At 34.1% G+C, this 12,256-nt stretch overlaps 1 protein-coding gene across 1 annotated transcript in view; it reads right to left on the reverse strand.

Moving 5' to 3' along the window:
• The window catches only part of LOC133181194 (uncharacterized), a 113,385-nt gene that overhangs the window by 12,889 nt on the left and 88,240 nt on the right, over positions 1–12,256 (reverse strand). The window contains exons 108-130 of the mRNA XM_061315732.1: positions 12,171–12,234; positions 11,634–11,849; positions 10,897–10,996; positions 10,480–10,582; positions 9,839–10,023; positions 9,516–9,619; positions 9,060–9,215; positions 8,697–8,877; positions 8,168–8,361; positions 7,759–7,929; positions 7,272–7,386; positions 6,510–7,151; positions 5,964–6,178; positions 5,574–5,666; positions 4,839–5,308; positions 4,633–4,696; positions 3,921–4,130; positions 3,226–3,334; positions 2,079–2,187; positions 1,416–1,716; positions 965–1,120; positions 527–707; positions 22–206 (exon numbers count right to left, since the gene is read on the reverse strand). Coding sequence (XP_061171716.1) covers positions 22–206; positions 527–707; positions 965–1,120; positions 1,416–1,716; positions 2,079–2,187; positions 3,226–3,334; positions 3,921–4,130; positions 4,633–4,696; positions 4,839–5,308; positions 5,574–5,666; positions 5,964–6,178; positions 6,510–7,151; positions 7,272–7,386; positions 7,759–7,929; positions 8,168–8,361; positions 8,697–8,877; positions 9,060–9,215; positions 9,516–9,619; positions 9,839–10,023; positions 10,480–10,582; positions 10,897–10,996; positions 11,634–11,849; positions 12,171–12,234 — 4,324 coding nt within the window. The remainder of the gene's footprint in view (positions 1–21; positions 207–526; positions 708–964; positions 1,121–1,415; positions 1,717–2,078; positions 2,188–3,225; positions 3,335–3,920; positions 4,131–4,632; positions 4,697–4,838; positions 5,309–5,573; positions 5,667–5,963; positions 6,179–6,509; positions 7,152–7,271; positions 7,387–7,758; positions 7,930–8,167; positions 8,362–8,696; positions 8,878–9,059; positions 9,216–9,515; positions 9,620–9,838; positions 10,024–10,479; positions 10,583–10,896; positions 10,997–11,633; positions 11,850–12,170; positions 12,235–12,256) is intronic.

Raw genomic sequence — 12,256 nt, forward strand, 5'->3', positions numbered from 1 at the left:
CCAGGGATCAGTTAAACATACCAGCTTTTGAACCTTGCAGACAAGAGTTTCAACCTGAATGAATCCATCACCATTTATAACAACACTTCTACAGTCCGACTTCAACAGGTCGCAGAGATAGTCGGGGATATCCTCAAATGTTGGTGGTGTTGTCAGGACAACAGAGCAATCATCTCCATAGTAACCAGCATTACAGGTACATTCACCTATTAAATGAATAATAATGATCAATGTAAATTTATCTAGTATGAATACTTAGTATACACATTTAGAAAATATACATGGGGGGGGGGGGGATATGTGCTAGTATTTGATTTCTTGATTTTATTTTCATTTTATCATTCATGTTAAGATTTATAAAAACCAATTCACAGAACCTTTCCTTATGAAAAAGTATAAAAATGTGTACATATGAAGATGGAAAGTTATGACATACAGAACCTTATTCACAACAGATTCCAACATTAAATGGTACATTAATCATCGACATGAGAAACTGGACTCTGTCTGGCTCTTAAAAACTTACTATCTTTACATGTTCCTTGTTTACTACACTCATTAGGACAAAGATTGTCAATGATTGCAGGACTAGGGACAATATCTCCAGACACATTCACCCAGAGTTCCACATTGACTTCCAGCTGAGTCTGGCAGAGCTGAAGAACAGCTGCTAATGCTCCCTCGGCCCAGGTAAAATCATCCATTATCTGTAAGCAATTTTACCATCATCATCCCTTTTATATTTTTTTTTTACATGATTAATGCATATAGCAATTCCTATTGTCATTACATTTTCTGTAATAAATACATTCTTTTTAAAAATTTTCTTGTCATAATGTCACATTTACTTCATAATAAAAATATCTCAGTAGTGTCCTACAAAACTTCTCATCCAAAAAGTTGTTCCAGGGATAAAAATTTACATGATTGTCATATTTTCAACTGAAAATTAAATGGTTGATACCTGAATATCAATGACACAGGAGTCGAGAGAGATGGAGAATCCAATGTCTGGGACGTTTTTACATCCCTGGAATCCCACACTGGCCTCTACTGTTGTTTTACATTTCTGGAATGCCTGCCTCTCTGTGATGTTACTGGCTGTCGGCCATGTGTAATCCTAATCAATCAAATTTAACTTATTATGCTTAACTGTTAATATCATGTCATTGTAAGTTCCCTACTTAAGTACCTTTGTAACATTTTTTTCTTTTGAAATGAAAATGAGTTTGACTGTTTGGCACTTTTCCAGAGAATTCAACATCAGAATTCCTACATTGACTGATAAAAATATTTATGTTCCATTTTTCTCTTCATTTGATTTAGTCTATGCAATTCTCAATTACAAAAAAATTAAATCTTCAAAAACTAACTTAATGATACATAAATTCCTGTAAACAAATCCTAAAGCATACCGGAGCAATGTAGGTAACATTGTATTCAAACAAGATGAGAGCTGATCTAGATAGACACATGGGGGGTGGGGAAACAGCTTGCTGAATAACGAGGTCTGTAATCTCCTCCCCTACTAGTCCTTTTTTCTTTCCCTTTCTCTTCTTGTCAGGCTTGACACATGAGGATATGTCAAGATCTGTTCCACAAACTGGGGTGGATCCAAGATTACAGTCACAGAACATGGGGACGGGAGGAATGACCTCATTCACTGTGTCTGTACAGACACCGGAGTAAAGAGTCTCAAGTCCCATCTCCTTAATCCTGTGGTGGAAAATAAAATCAAATTTAATAAAACCAGGTCGAATTTTTTCCTCAGGATGAATGGTAAGAAATGCAATCTGGCTTAAAGCACATATAAAGTTGGAATAAACTGCAACGTAGAATTTATGCTATACTGAAGGCAGTGATACAGTAACAAAGATCATATTCAAATTTTCATTTGATTTTTTTTTTATTGAAACAGGACAGAATGCAAAGACTTTCAATTTAATTGAAAATTAACTAACCACTAACATTCACATTAGTAAACATGGCATTAATTTGAAGTTGTTGATTACAATGAAATCTAATTACATATACAAGTAATTATAACCTCCAATGTATCTGTATCATAAATGACTTACCTCCAGCTCTTGGAGAACTCCTTTGGTCTCCTTTCTTTTCCTGAGTACAGCCTGCCATCAGGGAACAACAGATCATTGCTGGAGTCTCCATCGTAATGACCACATAAACCTGTGAAACAGTCATCAGTGCAAAATTAATAATGGGTGAAAATTTATTTACTTTAATATAAACAATATCTAATCACAAAAGTGAATGGGATTGGGCAGAAGACAAAGCCTATTTCAGCCCTGCTGAAAAAGTCATAAATTTGTAGTAAAAACAGTCATTTTAATATCAAAACTTGCTGAAAAGTCACAATGAATATATACTGTACTTTCTTTATGGTATACATTGTATATTTAAATTTACAGAATTCAATTTTTTTTTTGGTTTTTCTCTACTGGCCTATTAGCTAAATATCCAATCTCAAAGCATCTTAGTATTTAGAAATTTTCATTCTTTCATTTCATAGTTTTCTGTAAGATAACCAACCCATTGTGACAGTATCTTACCCTCTGATCTGGCTTATTCTTAACCTATGAATTCTGCACTGAGCTAAAGATACAATAACTTTCCATGTAAAGATGCAATTGTATCTTAACTCCTAGTGGCTGTCATATACCATGAGTTGATGTAAATGCCTGAATTGTGTAACAGGCCCTCCATATAAGGATATAGTATTCCTTTGCTTACAAACCATACATCATAATTTCTTGCTCTCTGAATTGATGTTCGTACCTTACTCTCTCAATTGAGACAAAAGAATTCCACTCTCTGAGTTGTTTAATATATGCCAATCAATCTCTGAATTGAGGCTAGTATTTTACCCCCTGAGTTGAGACTTGTATCTTACCCTCTGAGTTGAGACTAGTATGTTACCCTCTGAGTTGAGACACTAGAATCTTACCCTCTGAGTTGAGACACTAGAATCTTACCCTCTGAGTTGAGACTTGTATCTTATCCTCTGAGTTGAGACTTGTATCTTACCCTCTACAATGAGACTAATATCTTACCCTCTGAGAAGAGGATTGAGATGAGACTTGTATCTTACCCTCTACAATGAGACTAGTATCTTACCCTCTACAATGAGACTAGTATCTTACCATCTGAGAAGAGGATAGAGATGAGATTAGTATCTTACCCTCTACAATGAGACTAGTATCTTACCCTCTGAGTTGAGGTAATCATCAGCTGAAGCCTTGTACCAGAGTTGTAAGAATTCCTTCCTGTTCCTGTTGACCTGCACAATTAGCTCTCCTCCACTTGGGAACACAATCTGTAACATCAATGTAGTTATACTTCAAGAGATGGATGTTTGACTTTTCATTTTTGTCCACTCATGATAGAGTACACTTTTAAAAATTTTCATTTTTTTGTTGGTACCGTGTTTGTTTTATGTATGAGACAATCCAACCTTTTGGATGGCATTCAAATTAAAATGCTTGATTATAAATCACATACAACACTCTTTAAAGTTAAAAGGAATGCCCTTTAAAATGTACTTTTGATTTTTTTTTTCAATTTTTTTCTTTTTTCTTTTGAAATCACCAGTCTGTTCTTTCCAATTCCTTTACTTTTATCTTACTCTTTCCAATTCCTTTATTTTTATCTTATTCATTTTCCTTTATTTAATCTTATTCACTTTCCTATCTTCTTAGATTTCATTTAGATGAATGTTTTTCTAATTATGTAGTTCCCTGCCTTCCATGTTTTCCTATCTTACTTAGTTTGCTCCCTTTCCTGTCTGACTATCCTGAATTCTTTTCCTGTGTTATCATTTACCCAGATCTATGCAATTCCTGTGATCTTTGCATCATTCTTGTATACTTGACCTTTACTTGTACAAGCACACCCCATCTTACCTTGTATTTCCTTCCATTGTTGAATCTGCTGATGGTTGTGCCTGGAGTCAACTCTCCATTCAGATATAGCTTGGGAACCAGGGGCTGTTTTTTGGCTTTTTTCCTGTTTGCACCACACCTATCCAGAACAATGACGTCATCACCGATTCTTGCTGCTACAGCACAATTACATGCAGCACGCTTGAGACAGGAACGGTGGAAGGCTCGAATCTGTAAATCATAAGATGATGTTTAATGAAAAATCTTAATCCAAAATTACTTTACAAAAAGACAATCTACCTCATAATTTAAAATGCTTAATTTTATAAATAATCTTGATAAATAAAACCAAATATACCACAAGAAGTTTAAATGGTAAATACATGTACTATAATTTTACCAAGTCTGAGAAAAGATATTGACTAGTTTCATGATAATCTACTGATACATGTATCACTTACTACATTTACAAGGATATTAAAGTTTAAACTTAGGATTTGTAGATCAAGAAGACCACCTATTTTCCTTTGAGGGCTCCACATGTGAACAATTACTCTTTTAATATGTATCCTACTTTTCCAATTTTTTCCCAGAATGACCTCCCTAGCCTATATTTTTCATACACTTTTCATCAACTTCCATAGAGTGATCATTCATTCCTAATTATAAAGCAAGTAAGCTTTTTTCCCCTTTTTTCACTTTCCTGAAAGAAAAGCAAATAAGGTTTACTTACTTCATAAGGGAGTGTTTTGTGTCGGTATAAGATGAACTCTCCTTCTTGGAAGACATCAAATGTCCTATAGAGGAAAAAAAGCATGAGAGTGTAAAACAGGTCAGAATGTAAATCATTCTGTCTTTAAACATGCATAAATTTTAAAAGGATGCCATCTTATAAATTTTTACATAGAACAAAAACCTCTTCGACATCATAAGACTTACCTTTTATCGAAAGTGGTAATGTGAGGATCTCCAAGAGATCGACATACTGACAACCTGTCTTTATCAATGACCTCAACTTTCACTGTATAGCTGACCAGTTTTGGGGACATCACTGTTCCAATAACAATGGACACATCAAGCTGGATGTTCAAATTCTTATTCTTATCCTTCAGTCCTTCTGGAACTCCATAAACATTGACACAGGTCTGCTTCGTCCACTGAGTGTCAGTGATGGTGACTCCACACCCTGGTGTTTTGACCTCATCACTCTGTTTGAATACGGCCTGAGGTATGTAGCGGCCAGTGGCACACTTGGTCTGTCTGTGAGATTGGAAGCCATAGGAAACATGGATGCCACAGGTGGTGGTATTATCAGTAGAGTTACAGAAAAGTCTGGGCGGGAATGGGGTCTCCAACTTCACACATTCCGTATCTCCTCCCTCAAAAACAGTGACCTTACTTGACACCAGCTATAACATACAATGTTCAACAATGTTTGACATCAAAACTGAGGACATCATCTTCATATTAATGTCTTTCCTATATACATTTATTAGGTTTAAGTCTATGAATGTCACTGTATGTAAAACAATGTACTAAACATCAGGTTTATTACAAGTCTTATATGTATTAATAATTTTAGGGTTGAATTGCTCCATTTCAAGATATATATAATTAAAACGTTTCTCCTTTTTCATTAGTACAATGATCCTTATACTAAAACTCTGAAATAACCTTGATGGCTGTACTGATTTTGTCACTGCGTTTCTCAGGACCTCTGGTGTTATCACAGTTGTCAGTCAGACAGGCTGATACTCCACAGTACAGCTGATGTACAAAAACACATTACATAGATTAGTATATACTACACACACAAAACCATGTCTACCTTCAACATACAAGAGATTTACAATTAAGAGTCTTATATGCAGAAATTTTTGAATGACCACATTATAACTTTTTCTGTAAATACAACAATTATGATACTTTGAAAAAAAGAAGACAGCTATTCATTATGAGTAAAAAAATTAAATCAAGAAGCTTTGAATAGAATCAGTTACTGCATAAGTGCAGTCAAATCATTATTATATTACATTGTATCATCAGAAAAATTAATCTACAAACCTCAGCTCCAAATGTCAGTGTTCCCATGTCTTGTTCAGTGAGTGTAGCTCTGGTCTCATTTCCAATATCAGCAGTCTTCAGGAGCCTGTCGTCCTCATACCAGGAAACAGAGTAGGAATGGGAGGGGGAGAGAGACTCAAACGAACACAGGAGGGACACCTGGTCATTGTTCATGTGACGGGTTAAAGAGGGGGACTTCTCGAAAGATGGTAACTCTGCAGAAGCATAAACCAAATACTCAAGATACTAAGTACATAAAAAGAATAACTTGAGTTATTCTCACCAGAGGGTATCTGATTTCTTATTCAATTTTTATTTTTTATTTTTTTTTATTTTATTTTTTTTTTTTTTATTTTATTTTATTTTTTTTTTGCAACCACATTTTATTTTTAATTTGTACAATTAGGTAAAAAGAAATTACTCTTAATAATGATACTGTTAATTATAAAATATATTTCAGACACAAACACACACCCATAAAATGTCTTTTCTTTTTAGAGTTGAGAGTTTAAGTACCTTCTCTAAGGAACCTTAAGTGTGAGTTACCTGTCTTGATTCCTGCTCCAGTGATAATTTCTGTTGAGGCAAACACTATAGTGAAGGAATCAATGGCCATTCCACAGTTCTTATCTTTCTTGGATGATCCACCGATTACAAAGTCTCTGACAGCAGAGTATATATTTGCAGGTCGACTGACATATCTCTTGCTAGATGCCTGAACTTTTTTGTCAATACTTAGCTGCAATCCACTCTGAAGACTCCAAGACATTTCCACCTGCATGAATGTCTCCACCTTGATGGATGAAGTGGAAATGGTCCACTCTGACTTTCTGTTGCTGGTTCTGGTGTAGAGTTTGTTATTCTCAAACCACATAGCATAGCCATAATTTGTGGCTTCCTCTCCACCGTTACTGAACACGTAACATTTAGAGCTGTGTTTTTTCAGCTTTAAGTTAAATCGTATAGTGACTCCCTTTGTACATTTCTCCACATCACCAAAACAAGATGTTGTTTGATCTCCGTAAGTTAGATACTGCTTTCCATCCAAATCAACTGCATTTCCTCCAGCAAAACCAGGAATTAGTTTTGGGATGCCTGTTCCACCAATGGTGATGTTGAAAGTCTTAGTGATCAAGAGCTGATTAAAAATTCTTATAAAGATGTAGTTCTTGATAATGATGTTACGGACTGAAAAAAAAACCAAAACCAATTCATTGTGACATGAGAATAATGTAAAGATTTTCTATAAATACAGTTTTACAACTTGTGAATATATTTCTTTAAAATTGCATATTTTTAAGGTCTTACTATTAAGGGTTTCCCATTGTGTTGTGGATATTTTGATATCACAGATCTGAGTGGCATCCAAAGGATTGACAAAGCCATCAGCATAGCACTTCCCATTGATCTTACAAATGTCAGTCTGCAAGGCAAAGGGTCAATCACAAGTTTAATTTATAATGATACTTATGATGTATCATACAGATCTATAATTATAGCTTATGAGCATCAATAGTTGCAATTTATTTGATTCAAAAATAGTCGTCATCAGGTTTTAATAAGAATTTTTTTTTTGGAGTCAAATTTATTTGACAGAAATCTGCAGCTGCTCCAATTACAATCTGGAAAACACGAAGTACTACCAGACTGCTAAATTTTACCTTGTATACCAGACAGTGAAAATGCAACTTCAACGTTTTTCATGTAAATGTTTATAAATATTTTTTTTTGCATAAAAACACCAACTAATCAAAAGTTGAAGAATAATAAGTTAATAAATACACAATAAACTTACCCTAAGAGAACAGGAAGTATCGTCACAGATCTCACACACCGAGTCGTACACTACAACTCGTACTGAAACACTGATCAGAAGTCCGTCATTACTGATAGACAGATTTCCTCTATAGGCAGGACATCTCACCTCCTCCTCACTTCTGAATATAGCTGATGTGTTGACCATTGACTATAAATTATGATAAAATTATCATTCAAATAGGAATTTATTGCAATCCCTTCACATACATTAATTAAGATTTTTGGCTCAATATTTTACAAAATTCATTGCTTTATACATATTTATGAATGCTAAAAGGGTTTTACACTTTAATATCTTCTACCTTCCCAAATCAATTGTTAAGAGCAACCACTCTAGCATTTACATTATTTGTGTACTGCATAATACATTTCTATGAGTCTCTTACATTGTTTTCAGCTAATGTATAATGACAGGTGAGTGAAGGTTGATCCAAGAAACCAAAGCCTTGAACGAAGAAGAAGAGACAGGGTCCCTGACTCAGGTCACAGACGGCATCAACCACGCCCACTACATCGGGGGGGTTAGTGGTCAACAATGAACAATCCTCCCCATCAAAACCAGCATTACATACACAGGACCCTGAGAAGAAGGTATGTGAATTTTACTATGAATGTGACCAACTCTTAATGCATGATTTTACAATATCAAAGACATTTATTTTTCATAATTTTTTTTCTGCAGGGAAAGTTAATTAAATGACCTCTAATGTTTATATATTACACAAGTACAAAGTAATTTATTTACCACAAATTCATTATTATTATTAATTTTATTATTTTATAGTATTTTTTCTAAAGAATATCCACATTTTTTAGCATACCCAAGACTTTCCTACAAACATATTTTTAAAAGTATTCTTGAATGAGAATCAATACAAGGAACAATTCCAAATAATATGGACAAATTAACTTTACCATTGACACATGCACCCTGTTTGTTACAATCGTCAGGACAAATGGCCTCAATGACTGCAGGAAGTTCTGGGACACTGCCCCCGTCAGTAATCCACAAGGTCACATCGGTTTCTATGGCAGTCACACATTGTTCTTGTAAGTTTTCTAGAGCTGTTACCAGCCACTCTAAGCTGTCCATTATCTTGAAAACAAATAGACATTCATAGAACAAATACAGAACAAGCTGAATGGGATATTATGACAATTTGATCTACTCACATCTGTTTTCAGTTTAGTATATTTTGAAATTGTCACATTTCAAAATGTTATGCTCTTTTGTATTCGATATTAAAGAGTTATTATATTGTACTAGAATGAACCAACCATGATGTCATCAATGCAGTTTTCTAGGTTTCCTATCTTATCAACATTGGCAATAGCACCACAGGCATCACCAGCAGAGGACTGAGCGATGAACTGGGTACAGTTGTTAACTGCCATCTCCCGTGTGATTCCATTGGGTGTGGGGAATGTAGCACCCTGTATTAAGAACATCTCATATATTATTCTTCAAGAAATTCTTAAAGATATGACTCAGCGGATTTATGATTCTAATTTGATACAGGAATACTTGATATCAAGAGAAATTTCAGTGGAAACATTTCCAGATATTGTTTCTCTTAACCTCTCATTCGTGTCTCCAAAAAATATACTGAATTTTACAATAAGAATATACCAACAGTATATTTTAAATCTTGACCACATTCTATAAACATCAACATGACACAATCATGGAAGATAAATGAAAAGTCGGTAAAATGAGTTGTCACAACAACTTACAATGAAGACATAGGTGATGTTGAATTCAAATATGATCCTGGTAATAGTGGACTGACAGAAGAACTGCTGTGACTCATCAATCAAATCCTGTGTAATGTCTACAACTATATTCAAACACAATAGTTTTCATTAAGCATTATCCACAAATCTGTCATCAACTGAGCATTTTCAATTCTGAAACATCTACATAAAATGTTACTTTTACATCACTATTTAGGTTTTTAATGAAAAATTAGACATTATGATAAATAGTTGACAGTATCCTGGTTCTTTCTAGATAATTCATCTCCGTTTTTTATAATTTGAGCATATATTTTCCTTACGTTTCTTGCTTTTGCCTTTTTTCTTGCTAGTGGCCTTTGAGAAGCTTCCACAATCACTGACAGGGCTGGCCCTACACTGAGGGATCATTCCTGCCTCACACTCACAGTACTCAGGCTCATCAGGAGAGGAGTCAGTAGAGACAACACCACAGTATCCAGAGTAGAGGGACTCAGACTCAGGTACTCTGTTAATAACATAACAAATGTAAGTCAGTAGTGACAACACCACAGTATCCAGAGTAGAGGGACTCAGACTCAGGTACTCTGTCAATAACATAACAAATGTGAGTCAGTAGTGACAACACCACAGTATCCCAAGTAGAGGGAGTCAGACTCAGGTACTCTGTTAATAACATAACAAATGTGAGTCAGCAGTGACAACACCACAGTATCCAGAGTTGAGGGACTCAGACTCAGGTACTCTGTTAATAACAAAAGTGAATTCATTCTGCACAAACTTCTGAGCATTTTGTAAGTTAAAGTCAGATTAGTCTCAAAATTACAAAAGTTTGCAAGTATCTTCCCCATTTATTTAGCTAATTTGAATTAAACTATTTAATTAAAATGCAAAAAATATATTAGTAAGTACATAATTCTTTTGCAAGAGTTGGTTATTTGAGAGCATACACAACTCCTATTACCTCCATTCCACAGAGAATTCATCAGGCTGCTTTTTATCGACTTTTACCCCAGCCTTTGTTACCAAATCATTGTCCTTATCACCATCATAATTTCCACACAGACCTGAACAAAAAACAAATAAATTCTTCTTTTTCTTGTAATCTTTCCTGCACAACTACTTCATTTACCCAAAGTATTTCACATTGCCTGTCTATGTACTGTTAACTTGGAAATGTTTGTGTGGGGGTAATTTTTGCTAATTCTGTGATCACTTAACTTTTGCAAAAATTATCTCCACATTTTGAGTTTCAAAAAGTGGTTCTATATATTATTTTTAATAATATATTTTATGACATTTTTATTTCTGCAAAAATAAATCCTACATGTTCAGTTTCTTACAAAGAAATTGCAAAGTTAAAGAGATGAAATAGAAGTACCTTCAACATTTTCATAATCTAATGGTGATCCTTTCATCCAGACATTGATAAAGTCTCTCTGGGGCTTAACAATCACCTGTCCTCCAGTGGGCAGATTGATCTGAAATACAACAGTTTTATTATAGTAGGTGTATTAAATTCTTCCTCAATTAAATCACTAATTTTAATAAAGAGGACATGAAAATATATTTTTCTGCATTTCTGGAATAATTGTTATCAATTCTTAAATAATTATATAAATATTATACTGTTAATGTATTAGATTTAGTGTCTACAATATTTGGCAGAAATTGATTTTTTCAGTTAGCGTACACGTAGATTTGTTTTAGCACATTTCTGAATGTATATCAATTATACATATCCAAAGGTGATGAAAAGAATAAACAGCCAAATGTAATATTTTAACAGTATACAATCATTAACATATCTGGAACCTTTTTAAAAACAACTTATTTTACACATTTCATAATTCATTTTCAAGACAGTAAATTCAAATTTGAACATAAAGGAGGGTACAAAATTTCTTGATACATAGTAACCTGACCAGTATTTTGATATTGAATTTAATTCAAATTCTTCTTAAGAAATAAATATTATGATGTTATAATCCATGTATTTGCTGCAAGCAAGTTTATTACTGCAAGCTCTGAGATTTAGTGTACATGTGACACGTTTCATCAAAGAAATTTAAAATCTAACATGACAATAAACAAGCAATTATACAATTTGATACTAACCTCATATTTCTTTCCCTTTCTGTGCTGATAGACTGAGGTTCCTGGGGTTAGCTGCCCATTCAGATAGAGTTTTTTGGTCAGTGGGCGTCGTTTCTTTTTGCCTGTACGTCTAGTTTTGCCACATACATCCAACACAATGACATCATCTCCAGATCTCACAGCCACAGCACAATTGCAGGAAGCTTTTTTGTTACAAGATCTGTAGAACGTGTGTACCTGTAATAAAAATTAAATCTTCCATTATACAGACTGATGTTCTACTTTTCATAAACGAAATTATTTCATAGAAAAAAGAAATTTCTGAGAACATATTGAATTTTGCAAGGAAAAAACTAAACTGAGTTTTTCTCAAGATATCTGAGATTGCTAGGTAGCTGTCTCAGAAGTCAACTTGAAACAAAAATGGCTGCCAGGTGCATTATAATGCAAATGAAGTGCAAGGAAATATTTATCTGGAAAGTTCCATTTAACATAGTTAGCATAAAAAATCTTCATGTGATAATATCAACAATATGAACTATAACACAACAAACTTACAGCATAGGGTAATGTCTTATGGCGATAGAGCACAAATTCTCCTTCAAAGAAGTTGTCATATTTCCTAAAAATAAAGTTACTTGCAT

Source organism: Saccostrea echinata, unplaced genomic scaffold, assembly GCF_033153115.1.
Source record: "Saccostrea echinata isolate AGI-Se365-2 ecotype Australia unplaced genomic scaffold, CSIRO_AGI_Sech_v1 ptg000008l, whole genome shotgun sequence".
NCBI lineage: Eukaryota > Metazoa > Mollusca > Bivalvia > Ostreida > Ostreidae > Saccostrea > Saccostrea echinata.